The sequence below is a fragment of the Bactrocera neohumeralis genome, chromosome 6, assembly GCF_024586455.1.
Source record: "Bactrocera neohumeralis isolate Rockhampton chromosome 6, APGP_CSIRO_Bneo_wtdbg2-racon-allhic-juicebox.fasta_v2, whole genome shotgun sequence".
NCBI lineage: Eukaryota > Metazoa > Arthropoda > Insecta > Diptera > Tephritidae > Bactrocera > Bactrocera neohumeralis.
This window is the reverse complement of record NC_065923.1, coordinates 37,227,472-37,245,409: the sequence shown is the minus strand read 5'-3', so window position 1 is coordinate 37,245,409 and position 17,938 is coordinate 37,227,472. Positions and strand designations below refer to the sequence as shown.

Genomic DNA, 17,938 nt, shown 5'->3' with positions numbered 1-17,938 from the left:
CCGCAATTACGGTTTGCGTTATCACCGCCATATTTCTGAAGAAATATGGATCGATAATTCCACCGGCCAGCAAACCATACCAAACTATTTTTTTTTCTGAATGAAATGACAGTTTTTGATCCTCTTCAGGTTACTATTTGTCCCAAATCGGGCCATTTTGCTTGTTTACATGCCCACTGAGCCAGAAATGGGCCTAATCGCTGCACAAATTTTGGCTCAAAAGTGTTGAAACTTCTTGGAAACTTTCAAGAGCCGATAAAGCGAATCGATGTCACTTGGGAAAGTCGAGCGGCTTCAGTTTTTGCACAAGTTGTATTTTGTACGATTTCAATTTAATATGTCTACGTTGAATGCGTCGTTGCATACCACAATCCAGTTGCTGCGTACAGCGCGGAATCGACTCTCCACGGTCTTCGTGTATATTCTCAGCTACGGCTGCTATATTTGCTTCACTGCGTGCTGGACATGGTCTATTCCGTCGAATATTATCCATTGTGTTCCTTATCAGGAAGAACTTTATAACCGTTCTACAGGAGACATCAGAAGGTATCCTGTGGTGGTACGGAGTGCAGTACATCTGAAGCTTCTATGTCTACGTTTCATTACGTCCAGGCGACTATATCAGTACTGCGTAGTGTTTCCCACAACGTTACTTTGTTCTTTTGTTACCGGCCAGCGGCTTATTGCGACCCTGTGCTTTGACAATAACCGCCTTCGTATGCGAAGTGAAGTAACACAGGCTGACCATATTAGGGTTGTTATCAGTCGGAATTTCAATGTCATCGCCTCTGATATTAAGATCCAGACTGTTCTCCTTCGTCCAGTTCGTGAATATGGGCGCGGCGAATTTAGTGATGAGAACATCAGTCTCCTTGCAGAGAGCAAGCGAGAAAGGTCGGTGAGAATGTTGTTCACTTTCGAACACTTGTTTACTTTCTAACTTTTTAACTTTTAATCCTGCACTACCGTACAATTATCTCCATAAAATGTGGATGTTACAAGAGTTGCGAAATATTGAAGTTAAACAGTAGCGGAGAGATGAGTCCACCCTCCGAAACCCCCCGATTAATCCTTCATAACTTAGAGTTTTGTCCTCGAAATAGTAGGGATGATTACGGACCGCTCGATAGTTCATAGTCTACTTCTTCCGTCCTAGAGATAGCGCAGATAGTTCGATGTCTTCTAGTAGCGTTGCATATTTGACTGTGTCGAAAGCTTTGCATAAATTTAACTGGAGTTTATGGCGTAATCTGGGCGTTTATGGCGCAAAGAGCTATGGTTTGAGTGGAAGTCAAGAGTGAGAAGGATTCAAGTGCTTACACTACTGGTGAAAAGAGAGTTATCGAGATAAGATTGCCCTACGTTGGCGGGTTTCCCAGACTTCATTAGGGAATTGCTGTTCAAGATTTCCCAACGTTTTGAAACTAATTATATTGCAATCCCCAATAGGAGCACACAGCGCAATTTTTCAAAAATAAAAGTAGTGTGAGCCATAATTTCACAACTCAAATTTGTTACTGTCAAACAATATGCTTTTGTTAAACCACATATATGTGTATACTTACCTAACCGCTAACTACAAGTCAATAAATGAATGTAACTATTTAAATTGTATTAATTCAACATAAATATATATTTTTATTTGCCTATGAAAGATTAATATTCTTAAGTGAGTGCGAATGTGCTTTTCGTTTAAAAAATAATTTATCTTTACACACATTATTTAGGTGGTTTCCTTTAACATTGAATCTTTCAAAGTGCGCTATTCCATATTTAACAGTGTCGGCTCGCTTGTCTGCCTTTCTAAACGCTTAAACATTGCGTGATGTGCAAAAGTCTGTTACCACATCCTTATCCTCCACCTGATCGATTAGCACCAATTCGTACACAACAATAGTGCCAGCCATCTGATGAGTACAAGGGAATATATGTATGTATATATGCATATTCGATTTCAAACATCACTATATACATACATATATATTAATCATATACTATATTTACCAATCCAATGAAATAGCTTAAGACGGAGCTTGAATAATCAAATTTGGGATTTAAGTGATTGCTTTTGGCGATGAAATATCTTAAAAGTCATATTTTAGCAAAAACCAAAGAAACTACGAACAAAATAAGGGAAAAATTGGTATCTCAGAACTAAATAATACATGTATACACCCTCATACTGATATGATTTTAGTCTGCAGCTTTTTATCTTCACCCAAACAAAGATTCGAAGAATTCGGTGCACCGAAGCTATATATCACAAATAGAAAAATTTCCATACAAAATCTTAATTTCGATCAGTTTGTATGGTAGATATATGCTATAATGATCCGATTTGCATAATTTGTTCAAAAAATGTACCGTAATTTTGCACAAAAAAAGTTTTTCAAATAGCGGCATTATTTTGAACATTCAGTTTGTATGGTAGCTATATCTATGCATAATAATCCGATGTCACTTCCGACATGTGCTTGGGAGGAAAAGTAGGTATGCAGAATTTCAGATGGATATCTTTAAGACTGAGGAACTAGTTTGTGCATATACAGACCGAGGCACAGTGGAGCCAGGCGCGCAATTTTTGCGGATCAATTTACGGAAGGTTTATTTCAGTCACAGGTAGCTAAATTGACTCAGCGCATCATAAAGTTAATGTAGTATGTACTTCAATATATGTATATATTTTATAAGGTCTCCGACGCTTCCTTCAGGGTGTTATAAACTTTGTGGTAAATTTAATATGTATATTTAATTATATATATTGTGACAAAAAAGCGCACGCAAATTGCAATTAAATCCCCCTTTAAATGATATTTCAAAACAAACCTCGCTAAGTTGGTAGGACTGGCCTAAATTACTATGCCAAATATGAGGGCAAGCTGTCAACTAGTTTGTTTAGAGCTACTGCTTAAGTCCCTACACCTCAATAGCTCGTTGCGATTTTTACAATGAATAACAATATCGAACAAAGAATTTGTCTCAAATTTTGTTTTTCTAACCAAATTCCGTGCGGGGAATCATTGCGAATTTTGGAACAGGCTTACGGTGATTCAGTTTTATCGAAAACACAAGCCTACGAGTGGTACAAAGCCTTCAAAATTGGCCGAAAATCGTTAAAGTCATTGATGACCCTCAACCTCTTTAACTGATGAAAATATTATCGTCAAAATAAATCGTCAGGTATGTGCTAGAGAGATGGCAAGTGAGCTCGGCATCTCTTGCGAGTCCGTTCGAATGATTTTCATGGATATTTTTGGTATGAAACGCGTTCTTTCTCGACTTGTCCCGATAACGCTGATTTTTTTTTTTTTTCAAAAATAGTACCATAAACAGATCTCTGTGGCTTGACCGTACGAATTCCGATCCCGCATTCATGGAGAGCATTATAGCTGCCGATGAGACAAGGGTTTAAGAGTTTGACAAGCAATTATCGGAATGGAACCCGTTTTCAGTCGCTCGAAGAGATAAAACAAAATTCGCTGAAAGAGCTGAACTCGATCCTAAAAAGTGCTTATGAAAAATGTTTCGAGGACTGGAAAAACTGTTGGCATAGTGGGAAATCAATAGTAATATAGTAATTATATCTATATATTTGGATATTATTATGATAGGTTTATGGAAAGTAAATCAAAATCTAGACCGATTTTTTTTCGTAATCCATATCTCGTTTTATCGTTGACTTCTGTTATGTAAATGCTTGGCTCAGTATTGTTTGTAAATCGTTTGAAACCTTTTAAATAACGGTGGATAAAAAAAGAAGTCGACATCAAGCTAAACCTAAATCTAAATCTACGAATCACTGTTGAACCGATCCGTTTCTAAAGCACACGATTACTGGTAATGAGAAGTGGATCAGCTAGGTAAGCAAAAAAGGTATTGATCGATTCGCGGTGGGCCATGATTGACGGTGAGGACGGATTTGCTAGGTTTTTGGCAGTATTTACAGAGAATCATTCACTATGAGCTGCTCTGCTACTACCAATTTCTTAATTATGATCTTTACTGCCAAAGAAAGAGACCGTTTGAAGTCGGCTACCCGGGAGCGGCCAGCTTTGGTCAATAGGATGGGAATTTTGCTTCACCAGGACAACGTCAGGCCACACACGCTCTGGGAATTTACTTGGAGGATGGAGTCATGTGTAGAAGTTCACGCAAGTGAGGAGTGGCCAGAAAAACGATTCTTTTACATATGGGTCAAGCAGCTCAATACTTCCGGTCTTTGACCAAGTATCCTCTGGGTAGCCTGAGAACATCCGTTTGAAGGCGAGCTAAAGTGAGAAGGCGAAACATCCCCTCCGCAGGGTTGTGCGCTGGGTTTGGGACCCGCCACGTAAAAATCGCACCCAATGAAAACGAACAAGCATCGGATGAGTGACCCCCCTTTTGATGACGACCATGAGAAACAAATTAAGGACTATGATTTAAGGGCATGCACCTGGAATGTCCGGTCTCTTAACTGGGAAGGTGCCGCTACCCAGCTGGTCGAAACCAAACTCTATAAGTCACTCATAATTCCCGTCCTGCTATATGGTGCAGAGGCTTGGGCGGTGACAACAACTGATGAGTCGACGTTGCGAGTTTTCGAGAAAAAAGTTCTGTGAAAGATTTATGGTCATTGACATAGTTCAGCGAATTAAAAGACAGGTTCTCACTTTTCACTTTCCTAAATGACTAGACCGTAAATATGTATTCTTGAAAAAATCTCAATTTTCACATGTCCCGCTCAAGCTATTTCACCGCATGGATAAGCATAGAAGTGCACAATATAATATCTATGCGTGTATTTCAGTGAATGGTTCATTGATTGTCTAAAAATGATGACTCACTTACCGCAAATATGAGGCGACGCGTCAGAAAGAAGAAACTCTTGCCACTAAAAGCAACCAAATCGTGTACGATGATTTCGTTTAAACGTCTCAGCTAGAAAATAAGAACAATAGTTTTCCAAAGCTGTACAATGAATGTTGAAATAAATTCGTAATGTTTCGTACAAATAAATACTCGAAGGAAAAAAGTCTTGGCATGAGAACGCATACGTGGACAAGCGATTTTGTACGAATACGTATAAACACACATTTTACTCACTTCAAGGCACCAAAACTTCGTTGGGATCTCATACATAGTCGACATTATTTGCTTTGCCTCGTCATGCACCGCACCGGCTGACAGCATCATTGTTAAGATGCGCACCAACACGAAGAGCAATGAAAACCAAAAATAAAACTCTTTCATAAAGTTGTCTCGGTTGCTGTGTGGTAGAGGTAAGAAAGATAAAGCAGTAACAAAATTTGTGAGTCGCTGTGTCAGACAGTTGCAGGATATTTTTATATTTATTATGAAATAAAAACAAATCGATCAATCAGCTGTTCAAGAAAATATATTCAATAAAGGACGAAAATAATATTGTTGAAAATATTTTAACATTTTAAAGCGTTTCTCATTGCATTCGCTTCTCTTACTCAACAGAAACTCTTATAACTAAATAAGATTTTACGATTTTGCTGCAATTAATAGAAAGCGTAAAGTAATTTAAAACAAAATGTATTCTGTATTACTAAAGACTACACTATTATCTCTATGATGTTGCTGTCCCATATATTTTTGTCGTGGTACCTAGTGAGTAAATCATAGATTGAATTATAGCCCAGAAAATGTCTTATTATTTCAAACTTAGGTATTTCCACAGACAAATTCCACTGATTCAAGCAGTGCTAATATTCGATCTCACGGATGTTCCAAGTAGAGGCACTTTTTCCAATGGTATTTCTTCGACAGATCATGCCTGAGTTGTGTCAAGTTGCCATGCTGTTTTTGTTTAGTATTGTTTGGCATTTTATCATGACAGGACTTACGCCTGAACAACGTTTACAAAACGTTCAACTTTATTGTGAAATTTCACGTTCTGTAAAAAATTTGTTACGCGCTACGCTCAACTTATGGTCAACATAATCGGCCTACTGAACGTACTATTCGCAACACCATCACCAATCTTCAGACCCAGCATTCATTATTGGATAATATTCGCCCAAATTTTGTTCAGCGAAAAGATCTATTTCTCGCTCAATGGGTATGTAAACAAACAGAATTGAGATTCAAGAGTTACCATTTCATCCAACAAACAAACAAACAACCGTTTGGTGTGGTTTGTAGGTCGGTGGAATCATCGGTCCATATTTCTCCAAAATGCCGGTGAGAACGTAACCGTCAATGACGACCATTAACGCGCCATGTTAAACGACTATTTGAGGCCTGAAATTGAAGCTCGTGATCTCGACATTTGGTTTCAACAAGACGGCACCACTTCACACGCATCGCATCAATCAATGGATTTATTAAGAGAACACTTCGGTGAGCCGATAATTACACGTTTTGGGTCGGACGATTGGCCACCAAGATCATATGATATCACACCGTTAAACTTCTTCCTGTAGAGATATGTAAAGTCTATGCGGACAATCTCGCTTCCATTCAGACCTTACAGCAAAACATCATGCGTACCATTCGCCAGTTACCAGTCGAAAAGCTCGAACGAGTCATCGAAAATTGACTAAACGGATGGACCATCTGAGACGTAACCACGACCAATATTTGAAAGAGATAATTTTCAAAAAACAAATGCCAAAGAATGTTCTTTCAAATTAATAAACATTCACCATTAAATTTGAAGTTTTTTTATGTTTTTTCTTTAAAAAAGTCGGCGAACCCCGAAATGGATCACTCTTAATATGTATTGTTTGAGATACCATAGATACCATAGATACAAAGAACTTGGTTTGATACACCAGACAAAAATAAATAAAACGCTTTGTTTTTTATTAGCAGAGAGGAATTGGTAAATTCTAAATTTTAGTTTAATAACTTTTCGTAGATTTATTCAAGCGTTTTCTTGGGAACTATAATTTAAAATTTTTGGCATAAGTTTTGACAATTTCTAGTCAAAGTAGTAGTGGCTGAAGAATATAATCGTGGTTTTAATAATATTTCATTCAAGCATTATTTCTGAAAACATTATTTTTTAATTTCAAGTTTTATGGCAATGAATTTGTAAATATACAGATTAAGAATGCCCCACATATTTTCTATGACTGACCATTACTTGAATTTTGGTCTTTCCACTACTGTTTCACGCAATTCGAATATTTTATTACTGCGTGGCAGACCAATATCTAGCATATTAACGAGCTAAGAAAAAAAATTTAAATAAAAATAACAAATTTATTTTTATTTATCTCTTTGAAGATAGTGGCTTTTAAAGACTAAGAGTTCTACTATAAGTAATTCCTAACCATTGCTTTTTCTATTTGTAACTTTCAAAGGCAAAGTAAATCAAACAGTTACTACATATGTGACGGAATATAACTTACTTGAAACTATGAAATATTTGCACGCATATAAAGTAGAGATTATTGCAACAAGACACAAGTATCAAGGTTGACATTCCATCGTCGAAAAGACGCAGCAAATCTACTAGGCTCATGAAATCGTTACGCACCTCGTGCCAGAAGTCATCAGGCATTTGCTGAGGATTACAAAAAATTATTTAAAGCAATGAATATGCGTAAAGCAATGTAAAGCTGTGCAGATAATTATAAGTGAAAATAGCAACATCTATTGCAAATTTAAGTCAGGTTTGTGACAAAACCTGAGACTTACATATAGTTATGAAGCTTAGGATCTTATTTACCTTTTTCGCATGTCGCTTAATTCGCCAATGCATTTGTCGGAAACGTATCGCAAAGCAACGGAAGATCATGCTTAAGAATATATCTACATAGTTCCAAGCAAAGGTAGTCGATATGGTAATCCACTGAAAAGAAATATAGTTAATTTACTTCAAACAGCTGCCCACTGTTCAGCAATTCTCTCCGCGATATGTCTGAGTTATGCGCTCTCGCAAAATCATTTCATATCAAACAACAACTTAGATAATCTGTTCACTTTTTTGCTAAGATTAAGTAATCATTATATTGCTACATTTCTTTCAGACTTCTTTATTAATTCGGGAAAAGTGTACCTATCATACACTCAATAAACCTTTGATTTCACCTAGTTCAACTAAGCAGGATGCTACTACAAGAGATTCGCAATTATTTACGTCTTTTGAACTTAACCGGACATACCTCGAAAGCCTTTTTGAATTGTCAGGAACTTTCAGTGAAGATCATGCGGATTTTTCTTAACCTCGTAGTGGTGATAATTATCAAAACTTGTCCGGAATAATTAGACCCTGAGCAAGGTATATTAACTTCATACGATGTTTCTAACACGCAAAATGAAGCGTCGGAGACCTTATAAAGTATATATTAGGTTGTCAAAAAAGTCTTGCGATATTTTCGCTAATTGGCGCTGAAAGCGCGTAGTTCTAGTTTTATTCGTCGCATCGGGTCATGCTATACCTTTTTGGAAAGCCCATTTCACGCGCTAACACGTGTTTGATTGATTGTCGTTTCTTTTAAGTCGTTCGTGAGTTATAGCGTCGCAAACATGGAGCTAAAGAGAAAATACGGCATATTTTACAGTACTAAGATAAAGGCAAAAATGCATTTCAAGCCGCCAATAAAATTTGTGCAGTTTATGGACCCGATACAGTTTCCATTTCCACCACACAACGATGGTTTCAACGTTTTCGTTCTTGTGTAGAGGTGGTCGAAGATGCGCCACGCTCCGGAAGGCCTGTCGTCGAATATTGCGATAAAATCGCTAAATTGGTCGAAAGAGACTGGCATAGTAGCAGCCGTAGCATCGGTCAAGAGCTGGGCATGAGTCATCAAAAATTCATTTCAATTTCAATAAAAAAAATTCAATAAAAATACCGCAAGACTTTTTTGACAAACCATTATAAACGGCCATCGTAACGATTTGAGCCGATTTTATATATACGCGAATAAGTCCTTAAATTTTTGAGATATCGATATGAAATTTTAAACATGTTCTCTCTTCATAAAGCAGCTGCTCATTTGTCAGAACTGTCGATATCGGACAACTATAGAATATAGCTGCCATACAAATAGTATTTTTGAACTCAAGACCTTGTATGCAAAACTTTTTAATTTGACGAAGTTTCTTCACCAAATTCGGCACAGATTAGTACTTAATGGCACATAATAATATCCGAAAAAATTGTTCAAATCGATACTATAGTCAATAGGTGCCATACAAACTGACCGATCAAACTCAACCCCTTGTACGTTAAACTTTTTAATTAGACGAGTTATATACACCAAATTTGGCAGATACTATTACTGAAGGCATTGCTACCATCTCTGAAAAATTCGTTCACATCTAACAACTATAGAATATAGCTGCCATACAAATTGACCTATTAAACTCAAGTCCTTGTATGAAAAACTTTTTAATTTGATGAAGTTTCTTCACCAAATTCGGCACAGATTAGTACTTAGTCCCTTGCTATAATTTCCGAAGGGATTGTTCATTTCGGTCTACTATAGAATATAGCTGTCATACAAACTGGAAATAAGCACCTGTAAAGGGTATTATAACAACTGTACAGTCGAAGTTTACTTTTTGTTGTTTTTCTTAACAAGCACATCATTTACCTGAGTGGAAATCAATTACCTGCACCAATGGAATCAACCATGCGTGGTAGTTGAATATCGAAAAAATCTGCAAACGTTCGCGCATGTAATAATTTTTCCAAAAATCCACCGTTAAATTGCACTTCTTAATTTGAAAATCATTATTGAAAATTGCAGTTCCAATGTACACAGAGTGCTCCACTACGAAAGCCGAAATTCTTTCAAATGCAACAAAATGGATATTGGCAAAATTGCTTACTTGCTGCACCGAAAAGTAAAATAGCACCAAATTTACGAACATTATTAGTGAAGTTACGGGATTCTCCATTAGCATAGGATTTCTGTAGAAACACAGAAAGTTCACAGCGATACATATGCTTTATCAGATCTGGCCATTTTCGTGCGAGCTGCAAAAAGCTGCTGACGCTCACCGCCGATATGATGCTGAAGCTGAAAGGACCTGCAAGAAACATACATACCGATTATGGGGAAAAGTAAACGCCCTTGAGCGAGCAAGTACTCATGTAGACACAAGCACAGAAGCACAGGAGACTTGGGGCGTGCTGCTACTACAAATCTTCATTAATATTTTACCCACTGTGTACAGCTTCAGGCCGAACTCCATCACCACTTTCGTCGAGAGCACCACATCGATGAGTGAAAAGGCGATCATGATGAGGGAAAGGCATGATATGAGCGTGCACCAGCTGAAGTGAACGCGCTCCGCATACGATTTGCGGCACGCACCACTCACCGGCAACGTGGCCAACACTTGTGAGATCATCATAACTATGTAAATACACAAGAATCGAAATGTTACAAGACTTTTATAAAAAAAATCAAATATTGATAATATGCAATATGACGCACGCTGAACTCGTCAGCTGCGTATGGGAAGTTGCAGTACTTACATGGTCTCAAGGCATGATGCATGGTGTTAGTGTTCTGCGGTGATGGCTCGCTGCTCGCCGCCACTCGATTGCCCTTTGCCATATTCGCTGCTGCAAATATATATTCTTTCGACTCCCGCTGCTGCAAGGTACCGCTTGCAATAACTCAGAATACACGAATGCAGTACCACAGCTCAAGCGTTCGAATTTTTGCATATTCCACTTCACAGTTGCACTTTTATTTTCGATTCATTGCCACGTACTTAAGCATTAACAACAACAACATTAGCGTGCGAAGCGTGTTCATGTTGAAAAATTGCAAACTAACGATTCTCCCTGATATCAATCAGCATAGCTGCGCGGAAAGTTAAATAGCAGTAACGAGAAAATAAAAGTTCAATGCCAAATGTGGCAAATACCTATGAGGGAGGGACTATGAGGGAAGGACCTTTCAGATTCCTTCGGCGATAGCATTTTTGCATTTGCTGTGATTGAATATTTGCTGTGATTGATGAATAACGTGGAAGCAGTTGAGTTGCACAAAGTCTCGTAAGAGAAAATGCTCTTAATTGGATTTTAAAAATTCAATTGCATGAAAAATTTCATCAAGAGGGCAAAGCATAATTTTTGAACTACATTTAACTGTAGAAGCATTTCGTAAACTTAAAGAAGTACACACATACATATATGTAGTACAATCCTACACAATAAAGCAGCAGTTTATATAAACTTTAAATAATAAACTTCTAAGCTAAAAGATTCCGCCTTATATCAAAAGCTTTCCAGGAGTCCAATTACCGTAAGCTCTAGTTCTATGATTCCTAAAATATTGGCCTTCTATATATAAAAACTACTAAAACGCTACATGAAGAACCACATCAGAAACGCCGCATTTAATGACAGATAATTATTAGTCTAGTACATGGACCTGATCAGATTTGAAGAAGAGACGCTTTGTCATAAGTTAAATGCAAATTTTCATGTAAACATTCTAAAATACTGCACCAATTTGACTAAAGTGCAGTTCAGAAATTTGAAAATCAGCGAAATCGGGTTATAATTTACATTTGCTGTATAGGTGGGTTTAAAAAATAACAGAAAAGAAAATATATTTATCCATTTGCCTATATTATTATTGTCGCCTTCCAATCGTCGAAACATTTCTTCAAACTTTATGGCACAGCCTTTCTTCAATCTTTTGAAACGACGGCCCTTTAACGATCTTTTTATTTTTTGAAGTAGGAAAAAGTCACCGGAAGCAATGTCTGGCGAACATGGAGATTGGGGTATCGTTACAGCATTGCTTTGGTATCAAACCAGACACGGATGAGACATTTACTTTTACAATAGTACTGGATTTATCCATATAATGCAGCGCAATTAAAGTGCAATGGATTAAAACCAACTGGAAAGGGAAGATTTCTCCAGTCTACTGAACGGCAGTAAAAGTGTTACATCTGGAGATGACGAAACTGATTCCCCAATCGTTGACGATGGAATAGATGTTCCATTGCCCGACTGTGATGAAGTTCGAATAGCAATTACCCACCTGAAGAAAAGCGAAGCAGCAATAGCCGAAGTATTACCGGCCGAGCTATTTAAATACGGTGGCGAAGAACTAACAAGGTGGTTCCTTGTAAGATATGGTCGAATCAAATCATGTCCGATGATTGGCACCTTAGTGTGTTCTGCCCAAACCACAAAAAGGGGAACCCCACAATCTGCGCCAATTATCGTGGGATAACCCTCTTTAATATCGTCAATAAGGTCTTATCGAGTGTAGTGTGTGAACTGACTGAAGCTCACCATCAGCAAACTGATTAGCCCGTGAAAGGAAGACTGACATGCACCACCTCTTTGTCGATTTTAAAGCTGCTTTTTACAGCACGAAAGATCCAGTGCAGATCTGGAAAATAAGGTAAAGTTTTCTATAAGAGTGTACAACCGTTGGCGTACGAAATCCTGGTTCTGCGGATGATTTATGGTCCTTTGCCCATACGTCACTTTTACAGTCACGAAAGTCATAATTTCGTCTATCTCTGGAAGATCAACACCAATAACATTTCAAGATATCGCTTTTTATGGTCCTTTGCCCATATGTAATTTCATTCCTCTCTAGCCCCCCTATAACTAATATAAATATTTTCGAACTTCCAGTAGACTATGTAACATATATATCAATCGTAATATATATATCAATCGAAGTTCGTCAGGTAAGAGTTATTTCCATAATTTTCCGAGAAAACATAGGACCGAACATAGTTTAGGAACGCAATCAGCAAAGAACTGCTTCTAGCCCCAATACACTCAATACATCGTGACAAAATAACACCCGGAAATTGCAGTTAAATTCCTTGAGTAAATAATATTTTAAAAATTGTATTTTTATAAGTTGGTAGGACTGTCCTGAATTACTATGCCAAACGTGAGCACTAGCTGACAACCACTTTGTATACAGCAGCTGCTTAAATCGGTACTACTCTGTAGTGCGTTGCAATTTTTTCAATGGATAAAAATATTGAAGAAAGAATTTGTCTCTGATTCTGTATTTCTGGCCAAATTTCGTATGCGGAATCTTTGCGAATGTTGGAAAACGCTTACGATGTTTCAATTTCATCAAAACACTGGTTCACAGAGTTCAAGGCGGTCGAGAGAGCGTTGAAGACGTGCGTCGTCCTGGCGACCTTCGATGTCTTCAACTGATGAAAATATTAAAAAAGTGAAAGATATGGTGCTTGCAAATCATCAGCCAAGTGTTTGAAAGATAGCAAGAGAGCTCAACATTTCTGAATATTTTGGGTAAGAAACGCGTTCTTGCTCGAATCGTTAAGATAAATCTGAATTTTTTTTAAAGAGTACGATTGTGACCGAACTCAAAGAAAAAAACCACACTTGCATTGCCGCTGTGTGGAACCCGTTTTCAGTCGATCGAAGAGACAAAGTGTTTTGAGGACTGGAAAAATAGTTGGCATAAGTGTATTACATCTGATGGGGATAGCTTTGAAGGCGGCAAAATAAATATTGATGAATAATTAAATATTTTGCCTTTTATTAAGAATTTCCGGATACTTTTTTGTTACAATGTACATACCGTACATATCAATCGGGGACGTTCCTCAGGTAATGGTTATCTTTATAAAATTCCGAAAAAACATTTGTCCGAACATGAGTACTTGAGTAACGTAATCAGTCCAGCTCCTAGTCCCAATAGACTCCATTCTATGTTGATTTTCTTCTTTGCCAGTAAAACGCCTATTATTGCGGCAATGTGAAACTTGCAAGGGGCTAACAATTCAATGGATCTTTAACGCTCCTGGGCCAGAAGACTTTTGCAACACCACAAGTGCTGGTTGCTGACCTACGCTTTCTAATCATGGTGCCGTCCAGAACTTTCTCACTTGGGAGATGACCCGAAATTTTCCTTGACCATTTGCATAAAAAATTTCTCTCTCTATTTCTTACTTGTTAATAATTTATTTATTTTGAATTCGCTTAAAACAAGTCATTAAGGGTGCAATGTTTTCATGGTAAAAAAAATACTTTTTTTGCGAATTTTGTTCTTAAATATGGATTGAGTAATTTTGTTTGGATCTTTTGTATATTATCCAGCACTCTTTTGACAAGATAGGGTAATTTTTTTTGTCACTTTTTAGTTTATAAATTTTGGTCGCGTCTTCCTCAAAACTACCTTTTCAAAGTCCGTGTTCACTGTCATTTCAAAACTACTTGACCGACGCATTTCAAACTTTGTACACGTTTTTGACATATGTAAAAATATTGAAATATGTCGTTTAGTAATTTTTTTACAGTAAGGGCGTTTTCCACCCACAAACTGGCGAAATTTTTTTTATGGAAAGTAACAATTTTCACTTTAAATATGGCCGCCAAAAATTTTTAAATAAAAAACAAAATTATCAGAGCACGATGTGGGGAGGATTTGATCATAATTTGACTAATTTTTCTTGCTTTTTTATTTTCGGTTAATTTCCAGCAGTGTTATGGTGAACACCGCAAAGTGTTTTTTTCTCAAGACGTTCTGGGAGAAGCTCTGTTACCGACTTATGCTTCAATATTTCTGTATGAAAAAATTACCCTAATTTGTCAAAAATATGCTCAATAATATACAGATGATCCGAATAAAATTACTCAATTAAGAAATAAATTCGCAAAACAGTGGTTTTTTACCTTAAAAATCTTAATATGTATATCTTAATTTATTATATATCATTTTTTAAATACTTCAGTTGTTAACCAGTTCTTTCTTCGACTAGCTTTATTTTTTCTATTTGATTAATTTCATTTAAAGATGCTTTAATTACATTTTTAGTCCATTTCGTTTAGCCAAAATAAACCAATAGATGTAATGCAATTTAATTGATACACAATAACCGCAAGTGCATCCAATCTATAAGCTGGCTATGAAGCTCAAATTAAGGACACATGACCACAATAATGTCGGTCTCACTAAAATTCTTAGTATTTAGAATTGAAATGTCATGAATAGAATTGAAATTGAAACTCCAAAAATGGCAAAACAATTAATGCCTCAGTTTGGATGTAAACAAATAAACATGAATGTGGTAAACAACAAAAGTCCAGGCAAAATTGCTGCCGAATTCCAGAAATGTTCAGCTTTCAGCTCAGTCGGCAGTCGTTCATTCATAAAACGCCACCTAAGTTGTTTTTGTTATTGCAAGAAGCCAATTTATGCCGCAGACACGTAGCATAGCTCGAAGTCATGCAATGCTCACGCTAGAATGTAACAATCAAATTTGTGCAACACATCGAATGAGCAACACGAAGCCATACATATGTAGCACATTGCGTCTGCCCAACTTTTCAAAGTACGTGTTGGAAGTTATGCGGCTATGAAGGAGGTGGTCAAGATCAAATGGGGCCGTTTTAATTGATTTTAATACTTAAATGTTAATTAAAATGGCAATTGTCATGGCAACAAATAATTTGTAAATTTTCGCTCTCTGAGCAGCAATAAACTTCAAAGTTGTAATAGAGGTCATACAAAATATTGGAGCAGATGGAGAATACGTATTGTTCACACAAACAGAAATTTATGGAATTTACAGGTATTTACATCAAACAGAATAATGGCAAATATCGGTGAACTTAAAATCCGTGATTTATTAAACTTGCAATTAAGTGAATTAAAAGATGGTTACAGTTCCTCATTAAAATTGTACTTTGTATTACTTGGAGAATTTGAGGCTACCTAAAAGGCATTTATACGGATTGGTGAAATTTGCAGAAGCCCAATTTTTAATGTAACTGGTTAATTGAAAAGTCCCCGGCCTACCATAATAAAATAAAATTTTGGCAAACTTGAATTCTTAAAAGTATATCCCTCCAACTTTTCTTTGGCCTTTACTTCAAAATATAGTAGGCCTCAGTTTGGGCAAACACCTCTTCATTCGATGAAAATTTCTTTCCAGAGCACATTCTTTTGAGGTCTGAGAACTGGATATAGTCGCTGGCGGCCAGATCTGAAGAATACGATTGATGCGGCAGCAATTTGCTACACAATTCATAGATTTTTGCCATCGTTTCTATGATCTGTGACACCGTGTATTGTCGGGGAAAACACTACTTTCTTTCCTTCAAATGTGGTCGTTTTTCGACGATTTAAGGGATCGTCTCAGTGTGACGCTCCGAAAAATCACTGATTAAATAAATACATTCATGACGAATACAAAATGATTTTTTTATGTTTATTTATTGGATGTATAATAGTTAAAGTGGTGAAATGAGTACCGAAGACAGTGAACGCAGTGTTTGGGGATGATCAATCGTAAAAACCCGAGTTTTTGCGTCGATAAGTGACAATGGATGAAAAATGGCTCCATCATTACACAGCGAAGTCCATGTCCCAGTCATCCGAGTGGACTGCACACGATGAACCTATTCCAAGGCATCGGAAATTGCAACAGTCCACTGGCAAGCTTATGGCATTTGTATTTTGGGATCGGCGTAGAATAATTTTTCTTGACAACCTTGAAAAGGAAGGACCATCAACAGCGACTTTTACATAGCGATATTGGATCGTTTGAAGATTAAGGGGACGTCTCAGTGTGAAATTTTAGAAAAATCGATTTTTTATCGAATAGTATACACTATAATAAACATTCTTTCAAATTTTTAAATCGAAATTCAATTTATTACCAAATAATCCCATGAAATAATGATAAAATACCTTCCTTCGTCCCAGAAACCAGCAAGCACCTTACCGAGATTAAAAGCCATCCATGTAACCTAAACTACAACAATTCTGCAATTATGTACCATATGTTAGTCATTGATTCAAATTAAGTATAACTTTTTAAAATGCACTTTTATTTGACTCTGGTTTCTCTATGCAGGGGTTGTCGAGACAATTAAGTCTTGTCCGACTGAAACTCTTGGCATGTTCCTGCGTCAAATAACCATATACGTTTTCATATGGTAAGTAGCAACTTTTTCTGCTTCAAAAATTACGACGATAAGTGATTAGAATATGTAAGGTTTTGGATACTGCGATTCTAACCCAGCTCAAAACTAATCCAGATATTTAAATCGGATTATACCTTCGCAGGTTGGATTTCAATAATTGCTTCCAAGTGAGAATACCCTGTAGACGTGAATGAAGAAGAGGTTTAGTAGGAGAGGATGATACTACATCCATCTATATCGTCGATTCTAAAATGTGTGGAATATGAACGCGGGTAGCAGGGTAGTTTTGTTCACCTTACCTTCACCAATATAGATATGGGGTTTATATATATATAAATGATCAGGATGACGAGAGGATGAAAGTGACTGTTTGTCTGTCCGTTTGTCCGTCCGTCTATCTGTGCAAGATGTAGCTTAAGTAAAAATAGAGATAACTTAATGAAACTTGATACAAAAAATTAAGGCGGAGTTCGCATACACTGCAACGCCCACAAAACTCCATTAATTGAAAACGCATAAAAGGCCATAACTAAGTACTAAATTAAAATATAGAAATGTAATTTGGCAAAGGGGATCATAGTAGCCAGGGCCACCTGTGGGCTAATTTTCAAGTGAGTATGGCCCTGCCAAATTGGTTTAATGTACATATCTCTTAAACCACTTAATCTTCAATTACCAAATCCGTTGACGATAAGTCCCTTTAGCCGCTTTGTTGTTCTTCAGACGAGTAATTGCTATTCGAACTTCTTCATGGTCGGAGAATGAAACGCCTGCTCCATCGTCATCGATTGGGGAATCAGGTTCGCTTTCTCCTGGCGTTATACTTTCACTAACATTCAGCAGGCTGGAGAAGCGTTCCCTCCGTAATTTTAGTATGCTTTGGGCATCAGTCACTAGATCACCTCTGGGAGTTCTACAAGAGTATGCTCCGGTCTTGAAACCTTCTTTTAGTCGCCGCATCTTTTCGTATAACTTTCGAGCATCACCCCTGTCGGCCAGCTTATCAAGATCTTCATAATCACGCATTTCGCCTCTCTCTGTTTTGTATGTAAATGCGTTCCCTCTTCACTC

At 37.1% G+C, this 17,938-nt stretch overlaps 1 protein-coding gene across 1 annotated transcript in view; it reads right to left on the bottom strand.

Annotated features, from left to right (window-relative positions):
- Positions 1–1,679: 1,679 nt before the first annotated feature.
- The window catches only part of LOC126761911 (uncharacterized), a 38,893-nt gene continuing 22,634 nt past the window's right edge, over positions 1,680–17,938 (bottom strand). The window contains exons 13-21 of the mRNA XM_050478346.1: positions 10,448–10,568; positions 10,131–10,325; positions 9,796–9,996; positions 9,577–9,737; positions 7,685–7,807; positions 7,365–7,519; positions 5,086–5,248; positions 4,831–4,920; positions 1,680–1,907 (exon numbers count right to left, since the gene is read on the bottom strand). Coding sequence (XP_050334303.1) covers positions 1,812–1,907; positions 4,831–4,920; positions 5,086–5,248; positions 7,365–7,519; positions 7,685–7,807; positions 9,577–9,737; positions 9,796–9,996; positions 10,131–10,325; positions 10,448–10,568 — 1,305 coding nt within the window. The 3' untranslated portion in view covers positions 1,680–1,811. The remainder of the gene's footprint in view (positions 1,908–4,830; positions 4,921–5,085; positions 5,249–7,364; positions 7,520–7,684; positions 7,808–9,576; positions 9,738–9,795; positions 9,997–10,130; positions 10,326–10,447; positions 10,569–17,938) is intronic.